Here is a 27,932-nt window from a genome sequence, read left to right as displayed (position 1 = left end):
GGTACGCGGTGGAAGAGGGGCAGAAAGACTCTAAGACTCAGAGATTCAGGTAGTTAGTTTGCTGTGAGCTGGATCGTGCCTCCTAGAAATATCAGAAGCTACACCCAGCAAGCCTCACCTAACGTGACTGCCCAACCACAAGCTGAACAGGGACAACAGACATGACTAAAGCAGACAAGAGAAAGCCGAAGAGTTCTCAACACTACACAAAGATCTACAGGACACAAAGAATGCTGAGTGGAAGAAACTGGCTTGTCCAGGGAAAAGTATACTAATTTGTTATCAGTACCAGGTGGTCAGCCTTGAAAACATACATGTGAGTTATAATATACAGATGGAGGTGGTTGTATTTAGGAGAATATGTGTGTGTGTGTGTGTGTGTGTGTGTGTGTGTGTGTGTGTGTGTAAACAATTAATGAAAAACAAGACCACAAACCTGAAGAAAAGTAGGTAGGTATACGTGGGAAGGCTTGAAGGAAGAAAAGGAAAGGTAGAGATGATATTAAATCTCACACTAAAAAGTAATAAAATTGTTATTTCTGTTATATAAAAACTTACTTTACAAAACTAAGTATTCCTAGTGTTTACTTGCCATATCCCTCTCCTAACCCACACCAACACAAATATTTTTCTTGATTTGTTATTTATAATCACTTTTTCTTCGGAAGAAGCAAGTGGCTACTTCCCTCTGTATAACCCTGTTACTTTTTTGAGAAGACAGAATTATGCTATGTAACTTATACTGGCTTTTAATTTGTGACTTTCCTAGTCTGTGTCACAACAAGTGCCAACTATACCACCTTTTACACATCCTATGTCACTTGAATAAGTGCTACCATTTATTTTACTTCAGAGTTGACTGAACTTATAAAGGAAATGCCATTAACACATTACCATGAACTACACACAAATTTATAGGGGTATCTTTAAAAATTTTTTTTCTCATTAGCTACATCGTTAATGAACATCTAAGTTTTTGTATTTTAAGTTGCAGTTAAGTTACTTAATTATATTTGTAGTGTGTAAAACACACATTTAGAATCTATAAAATATAATCTATACTATATAGATTATACATCTATAAAATGTAAACTATATTATATATATAATATATATATATATTCAGATACAAACACATACACGTGCTTGTGTCTACCTACCTTTAGGGCATATTTTTAACAGGTTAAAGTATACTACTTATCAATTATAAACTTGTCATAGCTACTCAATTCTATTAGAATGAGTTGTAAACAACATAAAGAAACACAGCAACAACAAAATTTCATTTTAAATGAGCATGACTACATAAAAAACTTTTACCAATCATATTTTATAATGAAAATATCCTCATCACTCATTTAAGAAAGAACTGCACAACACTGTACGAAGTCCTGACTCCATGTCTAGTGAGTATTATCACCAAGCACACCAAGCCAAGTGTGGCGCCACACTGCAAAGGAAAAGCAACCCTTTCCTGCAAAGATTTATGCAAACAATCTAGATGGTAGAGGGAGAAACTCTAGTGGAGTGGCATTTATCCCAGGCATGAAACAGTTAAAAGTGATATGTGTGCCAGGGTTTTAATCAGGGCTTAGTAACAAAAAGCTTCCTCAGTGCTCTTCCTCACAGTGAAGTGCCTTGCTTAGGGCCATCTGTCTGTTAACGCTGACTTGTGACATGGCTAAGCTCTCATGCTTGCTCACTAGTATAGCTGTTAGCTGAGTGTGTGTGTGTGTGTGTGTGTGTGTGTGAGAGAGAGAGAGAGAGAGAGAGAGAGAGAGAGAGAGAGAGAGAGAGAGAGAGAGAGAGAGAAAGAGAGAGAAAGATTGGACTGAGCCAAGAATGATTAATATCCTTTAAAGCAGATCCTAGCTCAGGCTTATAGGTTAAAATTTATTATTAAAAGGGGTTTTTCTGTTAGTCTTAAACTTTTCGGTTACATGGTAGACAATTTCATATGACAGAATTAGAAATTAATGGTCTAATATTGTTCACTAACTCTTCAGGATTCTGTTCATATAAAACTGACAAAAGGAGGTAAGAACATGGGATTAAAACTGCTCTGCACCATGACCGGTAGCAGTATTCTCACTGGACCAAACTGGCCCTACTTTCAATAAAATCAGAGAAGGATCTTTTCCCCGGAGTCCTGTTAGGCTAGGGCGGCTGTTAGAACTGTCATCTCCACACAAAAGGGAAAGGGCTGGGCTTTACAAATGTGAAGCCTAATTGGGAGCTCTTCATGGCTGTACCCTTGACATTTATCTAAGCCTCATCAACAAAACAGAAAATAGCCATACTAATTAGTAGGCCAGCACACAAATTACTATTTGTTGGGGGTGGATTATAGATTCACAGTCTATTCCAAAGACAAGCAAGGTAATGGGACAGACATATTTAAATTCACATCCACATTATAGACTTTGCTTATGTTAAATAAAGATACATTCTTATAACTGAAATGATCACAATTTCATTTAATATTCTGAAAAATAAATGAAAACAAAGTCTTTCATTGGCAAGTCTTAGTGGAAATTTAAAAAGCTACACTCTTTCCACAGCTGGGTCAGTGTCTGATAAGTAAATGGACTCAGTGGGATGAGTCAAGTCCATTCAGAGTCATTTCTTAGTGTAGCTGACAATAAAACAAACGCCATCTTATAAAGTTATAGACAAGCGGTATATTCATAAAACAAGTGTATATTACTTTGAGTCGTACGCTAGAGTCAGCGGTCAGTGCCGCACTGGGAACAAAGAGGAGGACCTGTCACTTTTGTGGCCACAGTATTGCTTAGTGACTAGGGACAGCAATGTCACAGCAAAGTTAAACAGGGTCATTGTTACAAAGGACCTGGCACTCTAGACACATGTGTACATATGAACAGCTACTGATGGTAGAATATCTACTATACTTTATTTGTGAAGATATTTTATTCACATTATCTGTAATTTCTACAGCAGCCATGGAAAAAGATGCATGATGTCATTATCAATTAAACACGCAAAAAACAAGAAAGAGATATTTTATTTTACTTAATGCCAAAAGCAAGTTCCCTTTTTAATTAAGTTCGGTCTGGCTCTATGCTAACCTTTCCATCAGCCACTCTGGGGAAGGGTCACAGTGAACCACGATGTATTGTGTATTGGGAAATTTCTAAACGCAGGTGTGATGTGCTCGTAGGTAACACAAAAAGTTACCTGTGAAGGGAATAGATATATTTGCTTAAATGTACTCATTTTGCCATGTATATAAAAATATGCTTTATATCTGAAGCATATAAATTAAACAACTCATTTCTAGAAATTAACACGAAACATGCAAAACCAGAAATTAGTAAATAATGATAGAAATGTCATGTGCTTCTATAAGATGAAAACTGAATAATGCATATGAGGAGTTCTTTTAACTTAGATATGTGAGTCTCCGATGAGAGCTGGACTCTGGAGCTTTAAATAGCACCAGGCTTCTAAAGACGATAGGGACATTTGAAGCTGTGCTAAATTAATTGGACTATGGGAGAGCCATGAGCCTATGAGGACTAAAGGTGAAAGGTTTTAAAGTGACATGTTGGGTGTCAAGATGACAAAATCTGGAGTTGAAATGGTTCATCTTTATTTCCCCATTGATGGTATTTAGAACCTCATGGAACAACTTCTGCACACATCGATGATGATCTCCTATAATGGTTAGGCTTTCTAGAATGGTGAGTGACACCATTCAATGGGCTTTGACACCAGGGGGAACCAGGAAGGAGAAGGCGCTGAGTAGCAGCTTTCTTCTCACTCTGCTTTCCTGTCAGTGCATGGCTTGCCACCAGCTGCTTCAAACACCTGCCTCCAGATTCCCACCACCGAGCACCCTCAAACCATGAGCTAAACAAACCCTTGCTTCCTTAAGGCATGGCTCCCAATCTGCCACTAATTTAGTATGAGCTACAGACAAATGTGAAGACCAGCCTTGTTGTCACTTTGGCAGCGGTCATAAAAGAAGCTCTTCAGGCACTCTGGATTTGAGTCTAAAGCTGATTTCTAAAGGTACTTAATAAAGTACAACTTGATAGGGAAATTTAATTGGTTTAAAACTTTTGAACAAAACGGATTAAATTGCTATTTTTTTAAACACTTTGCCACTTGGAACAATATTTTTAGTGATATCAGCATTTTAAATGATAATAGTAAATAAAATATCTAAGTCTAGAAAAAAAAAAACAAAACAAAACAAAAAACAAATACATAGTCTCCAAGCTATGATGTTTGGCTTTAAGACTTTTTAAATTTACTACGGAGAAAAGCAATATATTTTAAGTAAAAATGAGCTTTCAACTTCTGAGTTGTTCTTGGCTGCTGGTAAATGATGCAGTGCTGTTCCTTGATCCGGAGCAGTGCAGGGACTCAGAGCCTCCAGCCAGACAGGCTGTCACTAAGGGGACAACCCTACAGTGTACACAGTGGCTTAGTTAAAACGATGGTTAATAAGCTGAGTATCCTTAAAGAGTTTTCAGCTACAGTAGGAACAACTTCCAATGAGTCTATCAGGATGCTCCCAATCATAAGGTGAGGATCATCTATCTGTGCAGTAATTCACCCTCTCATTTCCAAATGTTGTTTTAATGATGTCTGGGCTTCATTTACGTTTACAGCAAAAGGAGACAATTATTGCTGTTCCTTGTCTCTCTATTCAAACTCCATTTAATCACAGATTTAATTGTCTCTCAGACTCACTGCAGTATAAACTCTTTGACGACATAACAAAACACCAGCTAAATATCTCACATGCAAGAGGTCTGGTACCAGCACTGTTTCATATTTTGGATTTCTTGGGTGCTACAATATTTGTACACAGACACTGAGATATTTTGTGGACATAAATTGTCCTAACACCAAATTAATTCTTTAGACGACTTACACAGAATCCAATGCTAAATTTAGCCAGTGTTTTAATAAACAGTATAATAAGCTTATGTTTTGAATGTGGCCTGATATCCATATTATCTGTGGGATGTCCCATGTCTATATCAAGATGGAATTTTAAGATTAGGGATGCTTGTTTTTCCACTGACTGTCCTGAGTCCATTACTCTCCCCTTGATCAATAATGCTGATTTTCTAATAAGAATACCAATGGTCCAAGTTACTCCTAAAGAATCTGCTGAGTGTATGTAAGCTGAGACTGGGGCTCGGGGCAAGCATCCTCACCTCAGAAAGCTTATGCTTCTCTCTGTTTTCTTCCTTTTCATTGTGCAGCGTATAAACTGGTGTATACTGTACCAAACCAGAACAGCTCCCATAATCGTCCTCATTGTCCTACACAAAGAGAAAAGTAGAATTATTTTACAATACTCCATTCTTAACTAACATTATTTGGTTAATAATAATCAATTAGTATCCTAAGGAAAAATTAACATTTTTGCTATAATTTTATAGAATAAGCTAAGGAAAAACGATTTTCTGTGGTATAATTTAATAATATCAGTATTACTTAATTTAATAATTTCAAAAATAACCCATCCTTTGACTAGTTGAAATCAAGTTTATATGAAGATAAATGTTCACCATTACTACAGTGGTAGATTTTTAAATGTTTGTTTTTGAGTTTGTTTTATTCAAAAGTAGAAAATCAAGACACAACTGTAAAAAAAAAAAAAAATTTCGAAGATGCAATTTGTAATCAAACCAAACACATAAATATAGTTACATAAGCATTCACATGATAGCTGGGATACTAACAGATTTAAAGTCAAATTGTCATATTATGACTTTTTATAAATTAGGAACATTCTTCAATGTAGCAAGCACATTGGAATGAACCTATACAGCCAAATGGTTGCATTTCTTTACTAATTCCAACCAAAAGATGTTTTTGTTTTGTTTTGTTTTAAAGCTCAGGTTGAAGCAAGAGTTTCAATTGTACCAGAAAGGCAATCAATTTGGAGATCTCCACATTCTGTGATAAAATATGAAAACAATAAAAAGATTATTCAGTGGATGTATATGGACTAGCAGAGAGCTAGACACCAGAGAGCGTGTTATAAAAACACATTCTTGAACCAAAGGAAAGCTTTTAAAACATAAATCGCATACAGTCTGTAGAGTAGGGGCTGCAAACTCCTACAAAATCTGGGAGAAGTAAGAAGAGCAACAGGAGAGGCAGACGCACCTTGTGTTTCAGCCTGCTCTTTACTTCTCTTAGTCCCAGCCTGGCGTGACTCTTTGCCTAGAAAACAAGAATAAGTATACGCAGCTTGTTTATGGGTCCTAAAAGAACGAATTCAGTGAGCTTAGAAAACTTTTCAGTGGGCTGTAGTATAAAAAACTTGTAATTGCAAGACAGAAATCATGTTCACTTAAAAAGAGCATACATAGGGGGAGGAGGTCTCCCTCAGTCACAGACATAGGGGAGGGGAGAAGGAGAGAAATGGGAGGGAGGGAAGAATGGGAGGAAACAGGGGAAGGGCTAACAATCGAGATGTAATATGAATAAATTAATAAAATAAAATATAAAAAAAAAAAGCACAGACAGAAACAATGGGGCTGTGACTTAACACCCCCGCCGCCGACAGTGTCTTTCTTACAGTACCTTTCATGTCCTCAAGGGGAGCACAGGGCCTAACTCACAGTGGGTGAGCTAGGGTTTCTACTGTGGTAAAATACCATGACCAAAAGCAACTCAGGGAAGAGAGGGCTTATTTCATCTTATAGCTTGTAGTTTATCAAGCAGGGAAGTCAGGGCAAGAGCTCAGGCAAAGCAGGACCCCGAGGATAGGAAGTGATCTAGAGGCCATGAAGGATTGCTGCTGGCTGGCTTGCTCCTCACGGTGTGTTCAGCCTGCTTTCTTACACCATTCATGGCTACCTGCACAGGGGTACATTACCCACAATGATTCAGGCCCTCAGATATCAATCATCAATCAAGATAATGGACTCCAGACTTTGCAACAGGAGAGTCTGGTGGAGGTGTTTTCTCAACTGAGGCTCCTCTTCCGAGTGACTCTAGCTAGTGGGCAATCAAATGGCTTGTTTAACAAATAACTGAAATAAAAGTATGTCTCATAGTTTTGAAAAATAGCCATTTATAGAGAAGCTAGATAAATAAATACTGTTGTATCCATTCAGTAAAAATGGCAAGTTTTGTTTGTTGCAATTTATAAGCAAAAAAAAAAAAAAAAAAAGGAATTTCAGCATATAAGTTTCAAAATATGGACATTTCACAAGGATCATCTTTGGATAAAAATACAACACAAAATGATTTATACATATCTTCAAACTTCTTGATTCACTGATTTAATCACAAGATAAATGAAGTGTATCCTAAAGACCTAAATTTTTCCAGACATTACTTGAAGAAATAATCCTTCAAGAGTAGAATTTTTAGTTTGTAAAGATATTACAGCCTTGCAGAGAAGGTTCAAAGTAAAACTGATTCAAGTGGTCAGATTTTCCATGAGACACTGAACATGTATGTGTGCTTTATTACTATGTTAATAAAAAGAAGAGAATGGAAGTAGAGTGAAACACACATGTGGGAGAAGAATGTAACTGTGTAACCCTGAGGAAACTTATTAGGAGCTCATCATAAAGACGGCCAGAGCTCACTGAAGTGTACTGTTGAAGTGTATTTCTTTCTTTCCTTCTTTTCTTTTCTTTTCTTCCTTCCTTCCTTTTTTTTTTTTTTTTTTTTTTTTTTTTTTTGATTTATTATTTATGTTAGCCTGCATGCCAGAAGAGGACACCAGTTCTCATTATAGATGGTTATAAGCAACCATGTGGTTGCTGGGAATTGAACTCAGGACCTACCTCCGGAAGAACAGCCAGTCCTCTTAACCTCTGAGCCATCTCTCCAGCCCAAGAGCCTGTTTTCAAAGGCTGTGCTGTTGTACTGTGGGACACCCTCTTCCCGATCTATACTTACAAGCATCCTGGGGCAGTGTTGGGAACAGAAAGGCTTCCCAGCAAAGTTATGAGAGAACCACATCAGTTAAAGACTGATGTTTCCAAAGCAAATTATTACTTCTTTACACTTTAGGTACAAGATTTTAGACAATTCAGAACATCAGAATTGTTTCTGAAGCAATTCTGTTATAGCCTTCCTGCTATAAAAACATAACTTTTAAAGCATTTATTTACAACACAATGGGTGACTACATACCACAAATTTAAATCACAATAACAAGTCCTAAACATTTGTAAAGATTACTATGTGAATTATACAAATATTTTACTGAGAAAGCATTTGAAGATGAATTCTTATAAAATCACAACTGCTGTGGAAGCCTTCAGAAGCACGGAATACACATAGGCATTAATTTTAACAGGTCTCACTGAATACCAGTCCATTATTTTGTCCCTCAAGGAGTTCATCATCTGAGGTCAATATGTTTAGACAACATGAATGGCAGAACACATCCTACAGTTCTCTCGGGAGCGAGGGCAGCAAGGGAAGGACAGGGCCTTTCTTCTGGGGGCTGGGGGCCTACAGAGTGGGAACTAAGTCTCAGAGGTGAAGCAAGAGGTGCCACCGGTTCAGTACAGAAGAAACAAGAGCTCCCAGGAGTCAGAACAGCATGAGGAAGGACAAAGTCAGAGCATAAATTCTTGAACACAGCCATAAGGAACAGCTAAGTGTTTTCAGAAATATGCAAACTACAAGGGATGGGAGAAAACACCACAGGACACCGGTGGGCTGGGCTTGTTTATTGCTGCTCTTGCCGTGGTTACTCTCTAAGCCAAAAGGAATCTCTGAAGAAAAGTGAGGAGTTAAAGCATCTTCTAGTGAACAGATGTTATCACACATTGTTCTGCTTATTTTCTCCCCAAGCAAACAAGAACCATTCAAAATATACTGTAGGAATTAATCCAATTTTCTAACTAGCATCTCATTGTAGACTGCTTCAAAAATTGCTAAACAATTTTGTTGATAACTTTGAAATAAAACAAGGACATACTTTTGGATTGTATAAAGGAAATGTCTTTCCATACAATATTATTTTAATACAGACTATATTTTGTTCAATAAGAACTCTAAACATTTTGTAAAGCTTATTTTTAAAACAGAAAACACAGCTGTAGCACTAGCTCAAAAGGTAAAGAGCTTGCCACACTGGTGTGAAGACCTGCTTTCCAACACCAGAGCCAAGTATAAGGCTGGACACGAGGCTGGACTTGTATTATGATGCTGGGAAGGCAGAGATGGGCAGAATCATGAGGCTCCCATGACCTAGCCCCATGATGAGCTCTAGGCTCTAGTGGGAAACCCTGCTTAAACTTATAACATCACAACTGGCCAAAACGCAGAGAACAACTGACTATGAGGTGCTCTGTTGACAAATCTCCAACCCAACCCTATAGCTAAGACTCAGGGAGCATCATGGAAAGGTCGTCAAGGGCAGAGGACCTGCTGCCAAGACAACATCTATACATGACAGGAAGCTGCTCCCTGGAAATCTCAACAAGGTCTAAAAAAATGACTACACCAATTGATGTATCATGTGGATGGTAAAACTCTCACAGAGCTTGATTCCTATCAGCTATTGATGGCAGCTGAGAGAGGGAGAGACTCTGTCTTCTCTAGGAATGAAGTGCCTGATGGGTAAGCCAACCCTAAGAGCTTATTCCTAGATACCTGAGCAACTCTAAATGCACTCAACGGGTTGCATCCAGACCTCATGTACATATATACTCTAAGAACCGTACATACATACACATATATGTAACAATTATATTTTTGGGGTTTTTTTTTTGTTTTTTTGTTTTTTGGGTTTTGTTTTTGTTTTTGTTTTTTCGAGACAGGGTTTCTCTGTGTAGCCTTGGCCATCCTGGGCTCACTTTGTAGACCAGGCTGGCCTCGAACTCACAGCGATCCGCCTGCCTCTGCCTCCCGAGTGCTGGGATTAAGAAGAGGAGGACATGAATTTGAGGAGAGTGACACCAGAGGATCTAGAGGGAGGAGGAGAGTGATATGAATACAATACTCAGATATAAAGAGAGTGTCCAAAGTAATTATAGACTGACTTTAAGTAAATAAAAATTCCATCTAATAAAAGAAAACAAAAACACATGCACGCACACACACACACACCACTTGTGTAATTTTATCAGCGAAGTCTGAAATTCAGAGAGGAAACTTACAAATTTGTATGCAGTTCGCACAGCAGGAGTTGCTTTGGTCACTGCTGTATTGAACAATGCACCTCCTTTCTGAAAGAAGAGAACCATTTTTAAAGACTTGTGGGCAAATTGTCCTGAAAAATTGAAACACTGTTAGGAATACAGAAAATAATGGTAAGTTAAAGACCTGTAAAATCATGTCCAGTGTTTTTAAGATTTTAAATTCTATAATAATTTTAAACAGGGTTTAAATGTTCTGCTCTGCTCTTTTAGTTGGTGTAAAGCATCACTTAGGAGTCACTTCACCACTGGAGCTTAGGTAGAAGAATAATACAGGCAATATTGAATATAAACTTAAAATTTCTCAATAAATGATGTTAACAGCTGGTTTGCTATTGGGCAATAAACAATCTGTGGGAGGTTTTTTTTTTTTTTTTTTCATGTTAAAAAAAAACCACAGTAACACAGCTTTTTTATCCAACAAAATCCCCATCCAATCCTACCACTGCACCCTGGTTCTTTGTTTGATTTTTGTTGTTGTGACACTGATGAAAATCAACTTCAGGAGAAAGGATTTATTACATCATACAGGTTAGAGTCCCTCACCACAGGAAGCCAGCGCCAGAGCTCAAGCAGGAGCCTGAAGGAGGCTGCTGCTCACTGGCTCCCTTCCAAGCTCATACTCAGCTGCCCTTCCTCAACCTGCCAGGACCACCTCCTCAGGGTAGCAGTGCCCACAGTGGGCAGTGTCACACAGCCACGCCCACAGGCCAATATGGTAGAGGTATTTCCTCAGTTGAGGTTCCCTCTTCCTGATTGTGTCACATTGTCACATTGGTGTCCTGAAGTTTAGTACAAAACACAGGCAAACGCTGGCTTTGAATAAGACTTTTACTTCTGAAGTAAACATTTTCGTTTTCAATTTCCTTTACAATTATCAACAAAGTATAAACAAAAAATATTTAAAGTGTGGTAAAATATGCACATGTCACATTAAAGTGTTAAATGTAGCCAGAATACTTTCTCTGAACATTCCTCTGCACTTTCTAGACTGAAAAAGGAAGAAAAGGCATATGCTTACCTTGACTGTGTGCACCCACTGTTGATACGACTTCGGGCTCCCTGGAACATAGAAAAATGAGATGCCAGGACAGCTGCTAAACGGCGACGCTAGAAGCCACAGCGTGTGCAGAGGCAGTAGCACAGCAGCACCGTGGACACTTTCCTAGAGTGAGTGCACCGCACAAAGCCTCAGCACTTGCGCCTCGCAAGCACTGCTCTTCATTCGCATGTACATACATGCTTCCCTACGTTCTCTCATTTTAATACTTGCTTCTCAGTGGAAAATATAACCTTTTGAAATTCAACATGTTCGTGCATTTAAAATTTTTTTTCAATGTTTTATGTCTATTGTTTGAAAAAATATGTTTTACACAGTTAAGTTCACTTAAAACATTTCAAGTATGAAGAGGAATGAAGGAAAAGGGAAACTTGGAAATGCAGAGAACCTTGAGGACAAAAAAAGATTGTTTTGTATTTTTAAATAGTAATGCACACTAATAGGTACTTTTATATTTTTAGATTAATATTTTACATACATGAGTGCTCTCTCTGCATGTATGCCTACGTGTCAGAAGAAGTCAGCAGACCCCAATACAGATGGTTGTGAGCCACCATGTGGTTGCTGGGAATTGAACTCAGAACCTCTGGAAAATCAGATAGTGCTCTTAACCTCTGAGCCATCTCTCCAGCCCTGGTACTTGTATTTTAATGTAATTAAATGACAGTTTTGTGTCTGGAAATATTTTCTAACTTTCTAAATGTAAAAGATATCTCTGGAAGGAAATATGAAGAAAGGAAATGTCATGAATATGAACAAGCTGGTCTAACAAAATCACTTCTAACGAGATCTGACAGTTCAGGCCGGGCAGATGCTCACTGGGTAAAATACTCGCTGTGCAAACATGAGGACCTGAGTTTGTTCCCAATAAAAAAGCGAGGTGTGGTGGCACACACACACATAATTCTAGTGATGAGGTGTAGACACAGGCATGTTCCTCTGCAAGACACCGGCCACGGAAAGACCCTGTCTCAAAATCTAAGGTGTATGTTAAGTGAGCAATAATGCCAAAGGGTTTCTTTTGGCCTCCTCATCCACAGGTATGGTATGCACCCAGACCCCAGAGCTATACAAACATGCTCCCAAAACTGTTAAAACACATTCACTTATAGATAACATTATTTGGTCAATGAAATGATATTATTAACCAAAAGAAAAACACATTTGGTGCTGAAGAGATGTCTGAGCAGCTAACAATGCTTGTTCATGCAGCAAATCCAGGATCAATTGCCAGTACCCACATGGTGACTCAGAGCTACCTACAATGTAAATCCAAGGATCTAACAGCTTCTTCTGGCCTCTATGGATACAAGCAAGAATGTGGTGCACATACACACATGCAGCCAAAACACACACACACACACACACACACACACTTAGAAAAAGAAAGAAATGTACATCTGGCATAGTCATTCATGCCAACTGATTCCAGTTACGATTTTAAACTACTTTTTAAATTTTTACAATGCTTAAATAATCCACAAAATTATAAAGGTAACTAGTGCAAACACAGCCATCACCTTGCTGCTATGAGCCAGTGCTAGAATGGCTTGTCTGACATAGTCAGCAAAACTCAAAATTGAATCCCATTCCTCAGCCTAGGAGTTTCTTGCTATTTTTGAAACATTAACAAAAACTGGGCACTGAAAAGTGTCTGGTTCTGAATTAATTTTATCCTTTACATCTTTCCCTCACTTAAAAGAGAAGCCAAGAAACTACTTTATTGAAATAAAGATCTCTAGCTTGTTGCATTTGTTCCTTTTTAGTAGAGAAGAAAATCCAGGGTCAAACAACATTATGATTGACCCTCAAAGATTCAGATGTGTATTTCCATTATAAAATGGATATATATATATATATCCTATCAATTTATTTTTAAGTGAATTTTAATTTACTAACAACAAAAACACATCTTTCATTTAGATATTCTTTACCTTCTTTTTTTAACCTTTGAGACAGGATCCAATCTAGCCCAAGCTGATCTCAAACTCATTACAAATTGAGGAAGGTCATTGGCTCCTGGTCTTCCTGCTTCCGCCTCCCAAGAGCTGAGATCACTGGCGCGCACCGCTTCCCTCAGTTCCTGCCTGCTAATTCTTCCTCACATATGGCTTACAAGGAAGTTTCGTTCCTATATAAACTGAGTTAGATTATGTAAATATGTTTTTGTTTTAATCCCAAGTGTGGGATTTCAGTTTGAGTTTTAGTTTGTCCACAGCTGTCAATTGTCTCATGAGGGGCGTGGCTTTTGCCAGCTGGTAAGGCCTTCCTCCTGCAGCATGGAGAGGGGCGTGGTCTGGGGCTCTGAGGGTATAAATGAGCTCTCAGAGAGAATTTGGGAGTGGCTTGTAGCAGTTTGAAGAGACCAGAGATGGACGCTGTGTCAGTTTGGACCAGGCAGGAGAGAAATGCTTCGAGGCGCAGCAGCTTGCAGGAGACTGCTGGCTGAATCTGCTGTTGACGGAGATTGGTGTAGACCCAAAGACCCTTTGACCCTAAATAGCCTGAGAAGTAAAAGGGCCCCTTCTCCCCCGTAATCTTCTCTCTCCTACGTAGGGTTGGGAGGTTGGAAGGGAGTTGAGGCCCAAACAGCCCAAATAAAGTAGAGTTTAAAAAATAAAAAGAGCATTATAATGACTGCATAGAAAGTATTCATTTAGGAGTTGTACACCTACTTACAATTACAACATATGGTGTTTGTTTCTCAAAAATGAATTTAAGAAAGCAGAAGTAAAAACAGAACAGTATGGTAACAACCTAAGATTAAAAAAAAAAATGGTCAACACAGAAAAAAAAAACCTAACATATTAACTACAAACAAAAAACAGTTATGTGGTAAAAATCCCATGGCAGCTATAGAAGGAAGTTAAATATATTACTTAAAATTATGAGGTATAAGTTCATATTCAGATTTTTATAGGTCATGAGATATTTTCATCTACTGTATATTGTCTGGGCTGTATCTCCCCACTGTAAAGTATGCAAAACAGGCAGTACCACTGAGACAGACGAGCTCTCTGGCTGTGGCCTGGACCTCTAAGGGTGAAGGGCCATCCCATGAATTACTAGCCCCATTAGCAGCCAGCAAATGTAAGAATCAGGCATTTTAAATCCTGGGTCATTGTTTCGTCAATGCCGAAATGCCACCTCTAGGACTGCTTAATAATGGAACAAAACAGATAAAGTTAAACAGGCCCTCCCCTTGCCTGGTTTCAAAAGTGGTTACCTTCTAAAGCAAAGCGGGGCTTAGACTTGGGGCTCTGAAAAGAATCTAAGTCCGGAGAGTAGTAAGGGCTGGATGAGTGGGTATCCAGGGAGGGAGGGTGAGAATCCATGTGGGGAGGAGAGGGAGGGCAAAGGGAAGGGTTAAGTGGGGTGTGAATTAGAGAGCAGGGAGAGGAAGGAGCATGGGAGAAATAACTTAGACTAGAGACTTCTGAAAACGCCATAGGGAAACCTACTGCCATAGATGATTCCTAAAATATACTTAAACATAAAAAGTTCAAGTGGAGTTGCCTTATAAAGGAATGCAATGTCTTTCCTAAACAAGAGGCAAAACAACACCAGATAAAAAGGAAGAAAAATGATGAGCTCCTAATATCTTTTCAATTTCAAATCCTAATGAATCAAGCATTTTTTCCCTAAGAACATTCTCTGTGTATTTCTAAGACAATTTAAAATATAAATAAAAACGACACTTGACTGGCATACTCTTAAAAACACTCTCTGATACTCTGAGATTGATACTGTGGAAGTGGCTCCTGCAGATCAGAGCTGGGAGTTGGGAATCATTTTAGTTACAATACTAATTAATAAGTAGCTGGGATTAAGTGAGAACTTTCCAAGTCAGATGCTGACCAAGTATTACAGCCTGCTCTGATGGACTATGAATAGCCTTCGTATGCACTATCACACTACTATTCTTAGTGCATACGACACTACTCACTAATAAACATAAAATAAACTAGCTATCCTTATGTACTGGTGACCCTGCATCTCTCCTTTATTTCTGTGGTTTCTGGACTAGTGGTTATTACTACAGAATTTAACTGTACAAAAGGATCACAGCTCTACCCTATTACTGTCACAAGATGTCATCTTCAATTCTACAAAAGCTACCAGCCCCACGGGTCATAAAGATAATGAGACAGCAGTTATGTAAATACTGAGTAGATGCCTCAAGCAATTTGTCCATAAGCTGACAATATTTTGCTTGTCTGAGTTGAAAAGTGAAAAGGCGTCATTTTAACACAAAAGTTCCATTGAAGCTGAATTTCTGCCCATGCGCTGAGGACTGGGAGCTGAATGCAGGCACATTCAGCTCCGTGCTGAGTCAGACAGGCCAACTTTCCCCAGCTCAGTGTGGCCAGGCTCACTGCTCTTCTCGGAATGAGCAAATCTCTTCACTCATTTATTTCTATGCTTTATGGCAGATATTATTACTTTCCACGTCCTCAATTCTAGTGACTACTTATTCAAACATAGACTAATACCTGGCTCTCAAAGCAAGCCAGCAAAGAGGTCAAAATGAACATACCAAGACAGAGAGGTCAGACATGTTGTTCGCTTAGCTCTCACAAGATACAGAGCAGGGCACAGTGTGTGCTCAGCTGTCCTGCTAAACAGACACAGAGGACTGAAGGAAAGCTCTCTGCATGGCAGGGGTGTACAGCAGAGCATCGCTGACAGCGTGTCAGCTCATAACTCACTCCTTCCTAGATAATCACAACACTGGATATTGACCTTTGCAAGACATTCTAGTTGAGAAGTGTTAAATGTAAAACTTTGCTACTCCTACAGTATCTATAGATTAAGAGTTGTAAAGATCCCTACATAACACTTACTGAAACTTGGAGAATGCACACGGGCACTCCGGGATTTCTGCTGTGCCCACTGCAGTGCACGCTATTTCCACCAGAGTCTCAGTCACACCCAGCACTCATCACTTTCTTGCAGAAACTACCGTTCCATGGGAAAGGGTAAAGAACTTAAGTTACTTGGGTTTCTGTTATCTATTTTCAGTAATACGAAGAGATTATTAGAGACCATAACTACCAATTTATGGGACAACCTTCCTGTCTTGATAATATTACAAAAATGAGGCCATAGCACAGCTTATATAAGATGAAAATTGGACATAAAACATTATGTACTTAGGAGGAAATAAGTGTTTATAAAATACAGATATAAGAGACAGACATAAAATTCAGATGTTGCCTAGAAAATGGATAATCACACACAAAATTGTCTTTACCTCCACAGAAGCCACCCGAAGTGATCTCGTCTTCGAATATATCAGAGAAACCCCTTCCTGCATTAAGCTTTGCCAGTCGACCATCAATAAACTGAAATTTAAAAGTTTCAGATGTTATATTTTTCATTTGTTTTATAACATTAAAAAGTACCCATAAATATAAAAAATGAGGAAATTAGGTAAAATAATAACCATGTCTAAAATAGAATAGAAGTTATACTAATAATTTACCTAAAAGAAAACCATGTAATACATATAATTCTCTCTCTCTCTCTCTCTCTCTCTCTCTCTCTTTCTGTGTGTGTGTGTGTGTGTGTGTGTGTGTGTGTGTGTGTGTGTGTGTGTGTGTGTGTGTTTAATACAATTTTCTCATCTGGTCTGACAATGTTTCCACCAAGAGCCAAAGACCACCTAATAAAAACCCCAGCACCAGTCATGAGAAGCCTTCTTTTAGGTGTTGGCCAGGGCTGTCCAAGAGACTCAGAACTTACAACCTACTGCAATTGCCTTTTGTCACCTCCAAAGGTGGAAGGTAAGTCCTTAGTGCTGAAGATGCCATGCACTTCAAAAACAGAGCCAAGAGGCCCCTGATCTGGAAGAAACCTGAAAACCTCCCTGAGGACTTGCTCTCATGGTATCAGAAGGCACCACAGAAGCTTCCCAGGGGAAGCACAGCCAGTCTCAGCCAGGTCTGATGTCTAAGAACCACAGCAGCCATGAGCATGGCACAGTAAGCCTAAGGTGTAGTAGTGGCACACACACTATGTAACCAACAGTCTCTGATTGTTAAAGCCCACTCAATGGAACAGAAGCCATGCCTAGTACTGGAAACCTAGCAAACTACCAGTGCTAGTAAAGGCATGGGTCTAGGAGGAGAACCCACAACCACTGAGTTACTAAGCCAGCACAGTCGCTAACAACAGTCTCTAAACGCTTGTCCTCATGACCACAGATACGCGGAGTCCTCACCCCTCATAAGGAAACCTCTCTTTTCAGCAGATGGGAATCAGTACAGAAAACGACAACCAAACAAAATGCAGAGCTGTGGAGCCCAGCCAATGGATACATCTACCAGACACTCTCACACCTAAGGCTCAGGGAATGTTGCAGCAGAGGCAGGCAGAAAGATTGTAGGAGTCAGAGGATCAGAGAGTTTGCAGTGAGACTGTGTCTCCTTAGTAATATCAGAAGCTACACCCACAAAGTCTCACCAACAGAACTGCCCTAAACATGGGTTGAACAAGAATGTTAACAATAGACATGCAAAAGTGGATGGAAAAAAGCCAAAGAAGCCCCAATTCTACACAAAGAACTACAGGCAACAGAGTAAAGCTGGGAGTGAGAGAGGTGGTCTTCTCAAGGAAGAGTACCTCAGTTGGTTGCTCAGTGCCAAAAGGTAGCCCTGAAAACACTCATACAAGTAACATTATAAACGCTGAGCACATTATATTTAAGAATATATATGTGTGTGTATATACATATACATATATATATGTGCATACACTAACAGTGAAATAAAGAGGCCACAAATTTGAAAGAGGGTAGGTAGGTGTATATGGGAGGATTCGGAGGGAGGAAAGAAAAAGGAGAAATGTAATTATATTATAATCTCAAAAATAAAAAATTTAAAGTTGCCCATATAAAAATATTAACGGCACATTCTCTCACAGAAATGCACACACACACATAGGCACACACACATTTTCAAACACTGCGGAGTAGGTGCTCGGTGAAGGTAGTTTGTCAATTCAGTCACACGTACCTAGCACAGGTTCTCAATGCACTAACCATCAAGTGCAGCAGTGGACATGTGCTTGAAGTCCACTCAGTAGCCCCTGATAACATTAATGTTAACCAAAAAATATTCCTTGTCTAACTATGATGCCCTTAAGCATAACCAAGCACCAAGAAATTCTAACAATTTAATAATAAAATAAATACTGTTTTCATAACTTGCAGGTTATGAATTGTTGGTTGAAGGATCAGAATTAAGACTAATAGTATAAATATTAAAGTAAACACATATTGCTATGCCTTGTTTAAGGCCCTTTTAAATAATAGTTTCCATTGTCCTTTCCCTCCAGAGCAGACTGCAGTGAGAAATACAACCTCCATAGGCCGCTGGACATCCTTTTCAAGATGCAGATACTCTGGACAGCACAGATCTGTTCACGTGAGGGCAGTACATAGAGGCCTTTAAGTACTGAGATACTTATGATACTGAGTACATATAATAATTGCTGGGTGAATATCAATAATATATTGGATATACACGCACGGCTGGTACTTGTTTACTTATTGATAGTTGTTGTGTTAATTATGACAGTGAATGGCCTCTAAGGCTCCCATCCATCTTTCATAGCATGAAATTTTTAAATGCTTTTTTTTTTTGAAGATACAAATAGTCACATGGGATTTTAATATTCATTCTGAAATTAACCCTTACTACAATTTTAATGTCAGAAATGTAAATTTAACTGAATTAAAATTAAGTAGCCTAACTTAAAAAGAATCTCACACAGTGCACAATTGTTCTATTGGTAGACATGAAACAGGAAAATTCATTGAGAACACTTCACAATTATATGTAGGTTTCCCCAGCTATAATATACAACTTTTAAGAAAATCTTTGACAGGGAAAATTAAGGAACAATGGCAAATGAAGTGTAGTTACTTTTTATTATCATATATATTTTTTTCTTTTTTTTTTTTTAAACCAATAGTATAAGATCTAAACAGACAAAACCTAAAATGGTAGTTCTTGGCTTTTTCCATATCTTGGGTTACTCTCAAAATCTTCTGGCACTCTGAAAGAGAGCAGAGCACCCCTTTTCTGCCTTCCTTGGTGTAGCATCCTGTGGTAGAGATGTGCAGCATCGCCATGTGAAAGCAGCATCCTAACTCTGCTATGTAACTGGCCTTAAATCTCTGGCTACTTCTTACCTCTAAGATTCTGTTTCTCCAACAATTAAACCTTACTATGTGTTGTGAGAGCTAACTAACATAATACTCACAAAACCGCTAAGCAATAGAGTCTGTTATCTTTTTGACAGTGCATTTCCAGTCTTAACTGTGAGTTTCCGGAGAGCCAGGCATCTGTGTTGTACATGTATGCATCTTCAATACCATCCTCAATGCCGGGCATACACTTATAGCTATTGCTATGGTTTGGTGCTGGTTGGAACACACAGTGCCTTACTCTGCTATTGACCCATGCAAACGGACCAGACACACAGCCTAAATGAAATGCAGCAGAAGGGATAAAGAATGTTCAAAAGATGTTAAAGTTCATACATTTTTACATGGTTTTAAAGGTAAATAATTACATCAATATACAGTATCAACATTTTATCTAGAGATCAAAGTCAGTAATAAAACATTGGTGTCCTCACTGTATACAGTAAGTGATTAATTTGAAAATAAGACAGTTAAAGACAAGTAAATTTTCACTTGCACATGTTTTAGTACAGCAGTATAAATCAAACTGAAGTGATCTAATTCCATGGACTAAGAATCATCTTTTAAAATATAGGGTGAAAGGAGAATGATGAATTTAAAACTATAGATTACTGGCAAAGAGACCCAACTAAAGCATCCTTTTAAAGGACTTAATTTGCTCTAAAAGATTAAGAGTATAAGACTTTTTAAAAGGTTTTCCTTTTTGTTTATGAGACATAATCCATTCATTTTTATTAAATGAGTAGAATAGTTTGAGTGAAAAAAGAGATAAATCCCAAATCTATCTAGGGATTCTGCACTTCTGAGCATGAGTAACTAGTTTATGTAACTAAACTAGTGAGTTGAGCCAACAGAAATTAATCACTTGGTAAAATGTCATGTGCTATCACTGACTTTGCAAACACCCTGTCAGTGGCAGTCAGACACTTCCCAAAGTACACAGAGTGAATGGATGTTTTCACATGCATATATAGATTATAAACACAGATATACAAACATTGGCCCCAGGCATAAACAGAAAGTGGTATTAATGGAGAGGTGTGATGAACCCAGCAGTTCTCTGAGCTCCTTTATAACGAATATGTCAATGACAGCTCTTCCTTCTTCCCAGAAGGGCGTGACTCGTGGTCATCCCACTTGGCTATCTCTGCACCTTTCATAGTATGCAAGTGACACAACAGTTTTAGGTACTGCTGCATACAATTTTGAACTAAAACAAAACAAAACACACACACACACACACACACACACACACACACACACACACACACACACACACACAGCAAAACAAAAACCCAACTGATATCTATTGAAAAGATGAGTCCATAATATATTCTTTGAGCTATAGTGAATATTTTATTTAGCAAACATGTATTTTCAGATAACTGAAAGACAGTTTTGAAGGAATTGTTTTTTTTTTTTACTGCTAATAATAAACGACAAGCAATGCTATCAACAGTAGTGACAGATACAGCATGAAATAATGAATGAATAGCTTTGCAATGCAATTTGAAAGCTTATTTTAAGATGACACACTGAACTCTATAATTTTTTTTTTAATTATGAAATGATGACATGGGCCTGAGGAGACACCTTGGTAAGGAAAAATATTTTTAAAATTCCATGTGCATGCACATGTGTGAACAGTGTGTGCAGTACTCATGCAAAGGCACACACACACACACACACACACACACACACACACACACCATCACCATCACTATCAATAGCATCATCAAAAGAAGTTAGTTTCTGAGGACCATCTGAAGTTGACCTCTGGCCTTCACAAACATACACATACATGGACAAACACACTCACCCATGCATACAAATTGGTATATGCACAGTTCTCAAGACAATGCTAGGCATAAGATAAGGATTTAATTCTATTCTAAATTTTTAATAATGACAAGAACTGTATTTTGTTAACCCTCATGGCATGACATAGTGAGGCAGGATATACCATAAACATTCTGAAGCACAGAAAGAGCTTCTTGCTCTTCCTTTGATGCTGGTACCACTAAACCCCATCTAAACATTCCTAATCTTCACCCAGTTGCTTTACAGGAAACTGGTTCAATGTGAAGTGATCACAGCTTTAAACTCACTACAGCAAACAGTATGATTCACAAAAACCCAGCATGAAGAAAGAGGTCATAAATTTGCAAAAGAACAGCGCAGGTTTTCGTGGGACATGCCCCTTGGGCTAGTATGCAGATATAAGTGAGTATATACCATTAGAGTCTTTCTGCCTCTGGGTTAACTCACTCATTATGATCATTTCTAGCTCAATCCATTTATCTACAAATTTCGGGAATTCCTTATTTTTAATAGCTAATTCCATAGTGTATATGTACCACAGTTTCTTTATCCATTCTTCTACTGAGGGACACTTAGGCTGTTTCCATGTTCTGGCTATTATGAATAAGGCTGCTATGAACATGGTTGAGCAAATTTTCTCATTTACCAGGAAACTGGGACAGAGGGGAGGACATCCTATTGGGACTCTAGATGAGAGAAGCATGGGAGAATAGCAAAGTAGAAGGATCCAGAGGGTCCTAGAAACCTACAAGTAGAACATTATGATAGGCAGATTTGGGCCCAGGGGTCCTGCTCAAACTAAGACACCAGCCAAGGACAATACAGGTGGTAAACTTTAAACCCCTACCCAGATCTAGCCAATGGGCAGAACATTCTCCACAGTTGAGTGGAGAGTGGGGTATGACTTTCTCACATACTCTGGTGCCTCACATTTGACCATGTCCCCTGGAGGGGGAGACCTGGTAGCACTTAGAGGAAGGACAGCAGATACCCAGGAAGAGACTTGATACCCTATGAGCATATATACAGGGGGAGGAGGTCCCCCTCAGGAACAGTCATAGGGGAGGGGAATAAGGGGAAAATGGGAGGGAGGGAAGAATGGGAGGATACAAGGGATGGGATAACCATTGAGATGTAACAAGAATAAATTAATAAAAAAAATAAGTAGAAAAGAAAGAAAGAAAAAAAAAGAACAGCGCAGGTATCTGGGAAGGTTTGGAGAGAGAGAAAGAAAGGGAAAATGATATAATAATATTATAATCTAAACACACCTCCAAAATATATTGAGTTTCAAAATACAACTAAATATACAATTAATTGAAAAACAATACATTTTAGAAAATAAACACCATGGCAAACTTTTTTTCCAAAAAAATATTTTTAAAGTATTGTTCTGGTCAGATTCCCAGATTAAACTTGAAATGAAGGGTCGGCTGGCCAGCTCTAAGAAATAAATGCATACTCTGTTTTACTGCACTCTCCACTTGGTGTATTTCCACAACAAATCTAGAAATCTAAAACAAGTCATTATCAACATTCCTATGCCTTTAATGTCTACAGTAACCAACCTATCAAAATTATAAGGATGTCAATAATTAGATTTCATGATTTTGATATTTAAAATACAGCATTTTATTTTGGGAAAAATAAACTCATAAAAAACATTGTGCTAGGGATAGCAGTCAGTGGTGCAGTTACTTAGCAAGTCTGGTGGTTTAAATAGGAATGGCCCCATATGCTCATATGTTTGAATGCTTAGTCAGCAGTGTATGAAAGTCTTTGATAGGATTAGAAGGATTAGGAGGTGTGGCCTTCTTGGAAGAAGTATGTCTTTGGGGGTGGGCTTTGAGGTTTCAAAAGCCCATGCTGGGCCCAGTCAGCCTCTCTCTGTCTCTGTCTCTGTGTCTGTCTGTCTGTCTGTCTGTCTGTCTGTCTGTCTGTCTCTCTCTCTCTCTCTCTCTCTCTCTCTCTCTCTCTCTCTCTCTCTCTCTCTCTCTCTCTTCTCTCCTCTCCCTCCCCACCCCCTCTCCATATGGATCAGATTACTGCTCCAGTACCTGTCTGCATTCTGACACGCTTCCCACCATGAAGATAGCACTAAATCTCTGAAACTATAAGCAAGCCCTCAATTAAATGCTTTCTTTTGTAAGTGTTACCTTGGTCATGGTGTTTCTTCACAGCAATAGAACAGTGACTAAGACAGCAGACCAAGGAGGAGGCAAGAGGCGGTGTTCCCCGGTGCTGGTGTGCCCATTCTGATTCTGAATGTGAGCTGCAGGCACTGGAGCACCGGAGCTAACAGATCCATATACCCAAATTCCTTTGCCCTGGAAGAAAACACCACATTTCACATTTTTACCTTCTATTAGAACCTCTTTGCATGTACCTTTCAAGTACTAGGATGATGGACCTAGCAAAATTTAGGCCTTGAGAGCTGGAGAAAAATATCATTTCAAATGAATCACAAGTCCTTAGTTAAAAAAAAAAAACTTTAAATAAGTAAAAGTTGGTTTTGTGGAAAAAAATATAAACACTAATCCAACCACAAACTCTTGGATGGACAATGGTGTCTTGCCTGCAAGAAATGCCAGTGCAGGGGTGGCACAAAGCTTGTTGGGGCAGCCAACCACTATCTGATATGAGGCAAGGTTCACTCCACAAGATCAATCCCATACCCAACACTGTTTGGGTGACCAAGAACCTGAGAATAAATAGCCTAGGGAAAACTAATTACTACTGTTCTTTAAAAAAAAAAAAAAGTAGCAATAAAATGTAAAATGACTCAGATCGACATTATGATACACTCATAGCTTAGTTAGCACCTTGCTCAGCCATCACCATAGACGCTTCCTGCTGCAGCACATGGGAACAAATACAGAGACCCACAGCAGGACATTATGAGGAGTGAGACATTGCGATACTCAGCCCTCGATGAGATATCTCCATCAAGTCCCTCCCCTCAAAGCACAAGGAACCCTAAAGAAGAGAAGCAGAAAGAGTTTAAGAGCCAGAGGGAGTGGAGGACACCTAGGAAACAAGATCCTCTAAATTTACATGACTAACGAAGTTCGAGACAGCATGCTCAGGGCCTGAAAGGGTCTGCGCCAAGTCCTCTGGGTATAAAGTATGGCTTCCAGTTAACATCCTGAGCATGCAAACAAGTGAGTCTCTGATTCTTGTGCCTTCTCTTGGGTTCTTTTCCTTTTATTGGTGCACGTTGTTCAATTTGGTGGTGACAGCTTGTTTTATCTTACTATGTTTGTATAAACTGAGGACATGACCACTCTAAGGTATAGTTGAGAGGAAAGTTTTTACGATATGAGGGAGAGTACAGTCTGAGACATATGGAAGAGTCCAGCACAGAGAGAAAGAGAAAGTAGTAAACTGACCATGGCCAGACAACTGGATGGGGCCATGAGAAGAAGTGGGGGCAAGAGAGGTGGACAAAGAGAGACAGGGCAAAGGAGACCAAGAGAAGAGGGCTAGAGAGTGGACCCAAGAGAGGAAGACCAAGAAAAGAAAAGAAAAGAAAAGAAAAGAAAAGAAAAGAAAAGAAAAGAAAAGAAAAGGAGTGAGCATAGTAAAAATACCGGAGTTATAACAGAACGGGGAAGGGAAGCTCATGGGCTGCAGAGGGTTAGGGTAGAGGGTGAGAAGAGAAAAGCTAAGAAGAGTCACAGGAACTGTGACACTGAGAAAATCTGGAGGCCAACATGTGCTAATAGGCAGCACAGGTAGCCATTTAGATCTGACAATAGTAAAAAAAAAAAAAAAAAAAAAAAAAAAGGCTCCTTTGACATAGGGAAATGGGTGCCAGAATCTGTGGGAATGGAGTTTTCTTTGGACCTGACAATATTTTACTTTTTTATGTTTTATTATCTCTTAGAAGCCTGTTCTTTTCTAATGAAAGACAGAAAGGATCCAGATGGAAGGGGAGGTGGAAAGAGTAAAGTGGGGGGCAGGGGGGAGAAACCAAAATACATTATTTGAGAAAATAATCTATTTTCAATAAAAGGGACAAGAGAGGAAAATATATACTAGAAGCTTGGGGCTGGAGAGACAGCTCAGTAACTAGGTTTACTTGCTGTTCTTGCAGAGGATCTGGGTTCCCAGCACCTCCATGGTTGCTCACAGACATACACAACTCCAATTCCAGGAGCTCTGATGCCCTCTTCTGAACTCCATGGGCACCAGACACATATTGGTGTACATACATACGTGCAGGCAAAACACACACAGAAAATAAATTAAGTCATCTTTCTATATAAGGCTTTGGGATAAATGTTAAGAAGCAGTACAACTTCAATATTTCTTCTTATAAATGCTTAGTAAACTTTCATAGCGTACTTACATTGACACTAACATGTTACAACAAGTTAAATTAAAATACCAGACATTTAGAAACACCACTACACAGAAAGCGGTAATTTAGTGCCTGCACTAACACAGAGGGATAAGGCAGGCCAGCTTAGATCCCAAAGTAAGAAAATTTAAAATGTGGAAAAACAGAATGAGAGAGAGAGAGAGAGAGAGAGAGAGAGAGAATATGAATTCTTATGCTTTTGATATTGTAAAGCTAGAGTGCTGAGGTCACTGTGACATTCCAGAACTCTAATTAGATTACTATGGCATAACTAGTGGCCAAGCTTAGAAAAGACCTGCAATTTACTATCAAGGCTAATAACTAAAACGAACAGATACACAACAAACAAGCTACCTCCAAAATGCATATGGCAGCTGACAAGAAAGAAATTCAACAGTTTCTAGCATTCAGTGTGTCCGCGTATGTTAACTAAAGCATGAGCAAGCAGTTTATTCACTCGATTAAGAACTACCTAAAGGAGTATTTACTACAGTCCTTATAGTCCTTGCACTTTGCCCAACGTCTGCAAGGTAGTAGGGAATGAATTAGGCAGAAATAGAACACCTGTAATCCCTAACTATCTCCAGGGAGTAGGAGACAACAGGATAGAGAAACACCGTGAGTTGCACAGAAAGAAACAAAGACTGGAGGAGGTTGGAGAGTGGAGAAAGGTGAGTGTTAGGAGTTGGGTGGTCAGGGTAGTATACATGAGCCAAGACTGAAGGCAGTGAGGAAGTGATGGGGGCAGGTGGGTTTCAAATAGGTAACTGCAAGAGTAAGTAAGCATGCTGCAGTGAGAGCAAAAATGTGCTCAGGGTCCAGTCAGTCTAACGCTCCACCTACCTGAAGAACAAACCTCAGGCCATATGTAGAATCTTCAAGTCAACCAGGGTCAGAATAGGGCCAAACTATTCTATTTTCCCCTGATCTATTTTTCTATTCTTTCCACTTTAAAGTCCAGACATTTCCCTGCTCCCTAGAGTCAAGCAGATGATTTTGCTTTCTAATTTCACCAAAAGGAAAAAGATCGAGTGGAGAAGGAAGGTGTACTCAGGACAGGGAAAACTTGTTATTTTCTCCCCTGATCTCACCGCCCTATTTCCACCTCGGTTGCTCCTCATAGAGAAATGCAGAGGAGCTGGCAGGCTGGCCTCCATGGCCTCTCCCATTAGGCCTTTGGTCACCATCTCCACCTCCATGCCAGCAAAGCCTCTCTGTGGTTCTAGCCCCAGTACTCAAGTCCTTCTTTGGTTAAATCCAGCAACATCTGGCAGTTGGGCCTCCTTGAAATTCTTTACTTGCTGATAAAAGCAAGTTCTCTCCGGAATGCTGCCCACCTCACTGCTAACCTGCTCTCCCTCCTGCAGCCTCCTTTGCTACTTTCTTAATCTCTGCCCTCTGCTCAGCTCACTTGGTCGCCAATCTGATGGCTATAAAAGCACTACCATTTGCTGATGAACCCCAGGGCTTTATCTTCAGTCCAGCTTTCTCCTGTGCCTTGTTATCTGTTTTCCAACTCAATATCTTATGTTGAATTCTGCAGTTCTGAAACTTAATTCTTGAAAGAAACTTTTTAGGCACAATCTCGCCCAGCTTACTTAAGTGACACCGGAACCTGTCCAGTTTCTTGATTCAGAAAGCATTATGATAATCTTGCTCAAATATACTTAATATTAAGACTTTTGGAATATTGGCCTGCCTCCTCATCAAAACAATGTATCACCTGGCTAAGTCTCATTATAAATTCCATTGTCTTGTCTCTATTGCTATTAGTTCTCAGCTGGATTACACAAGCAGCTTGACTCTATTTGTACTTCTGCCTCTGGTTGCCCAACAGGGGGACACTGCTCAGATACCACATTCTACTGAGGGATGCTCAGACTACATCATTTTAAGACACTGACACAGATGACATGGGTGTGTATGTTAGCATGTGTGTACATGCCCATGACCCTTGCTTCTGCTAGTACCATTTCCCCTGTCTTGTCCTGCTCTGTTTATTCTTCCACAGTACTTTCAGCTTTCTAAGCTGTACATACTTACTAGTTTTGTTGCCTTTCTCCCTCCCCCTAAGAATGGAAGAGCTTCATCCCTACTTTGCTCCATGAGACATCCCACGCAGAACAGTGCCTAACATACAGGGAACATTCAAATACACCTTGGAATGGTGGACCAAAGAGAGAAGACTTCGGTAACTGTCTCTAAGAGCACAGCACTCTTGTTAATGACACTTCATTAAAAGTGGGCTTTAAAGGCAGCACCTGAATTAGTAATTTTGGAGGTAAGAGTCAATAACTTGTCTGTCTCACAGAC

General features: G+C 39.2%; 1 protein-coding gene across 1 annotated transcript in view; it reads right to left on the bottom strand.

Moving 5' to 3' along the window:
• Dennd1b (DENN domain containing 1B) overlaps positions 1-27,932 on the bottom strand; it is a 204,839-nt gene that overhangs the window by 14,192 nt on the left and 162,715 nt on the right. The window contains exons 16-20 of the mRNA XM_051147519.1: positions 16,478-16,568; positions 11,185-11,225; positions 10,125-10,193; positions 6,157-6,213; positions 5,196-5,303 (exon numbers count right to left, since the gene is read on the bottom strand). Coding sequence (XP_051003476.1) covers positions 5,196-5,303; positions 6,157-6,213; positions 10,125-10,193; positions 11,185-11,225; positions 16,478-16,568 — 366 coding nt within the window. The remainder of the gene's footprint in view (positions 1-5,195; positions 5,304-6,156; positions 6,214-10,124; positions 10,194-11,184; positions 11,226-16,477; positions 16,569-27,932) is intronic.

This window comes from Acomys russatus, chromosome 6 (genome assembly GCF_903995435.1).
Source record: "Acomys russatus chromosome 6, mAcoRus1.1, whole genome shotgun sequence".
NCBI lineage: Eukaryota > Metazoa > Chordata > Mammalia > Rodentia > Muridae > Acomys > Acomys russatus.
This window is presented reverse-complemented; position numbering and strand designations above follow the sequence as displayed.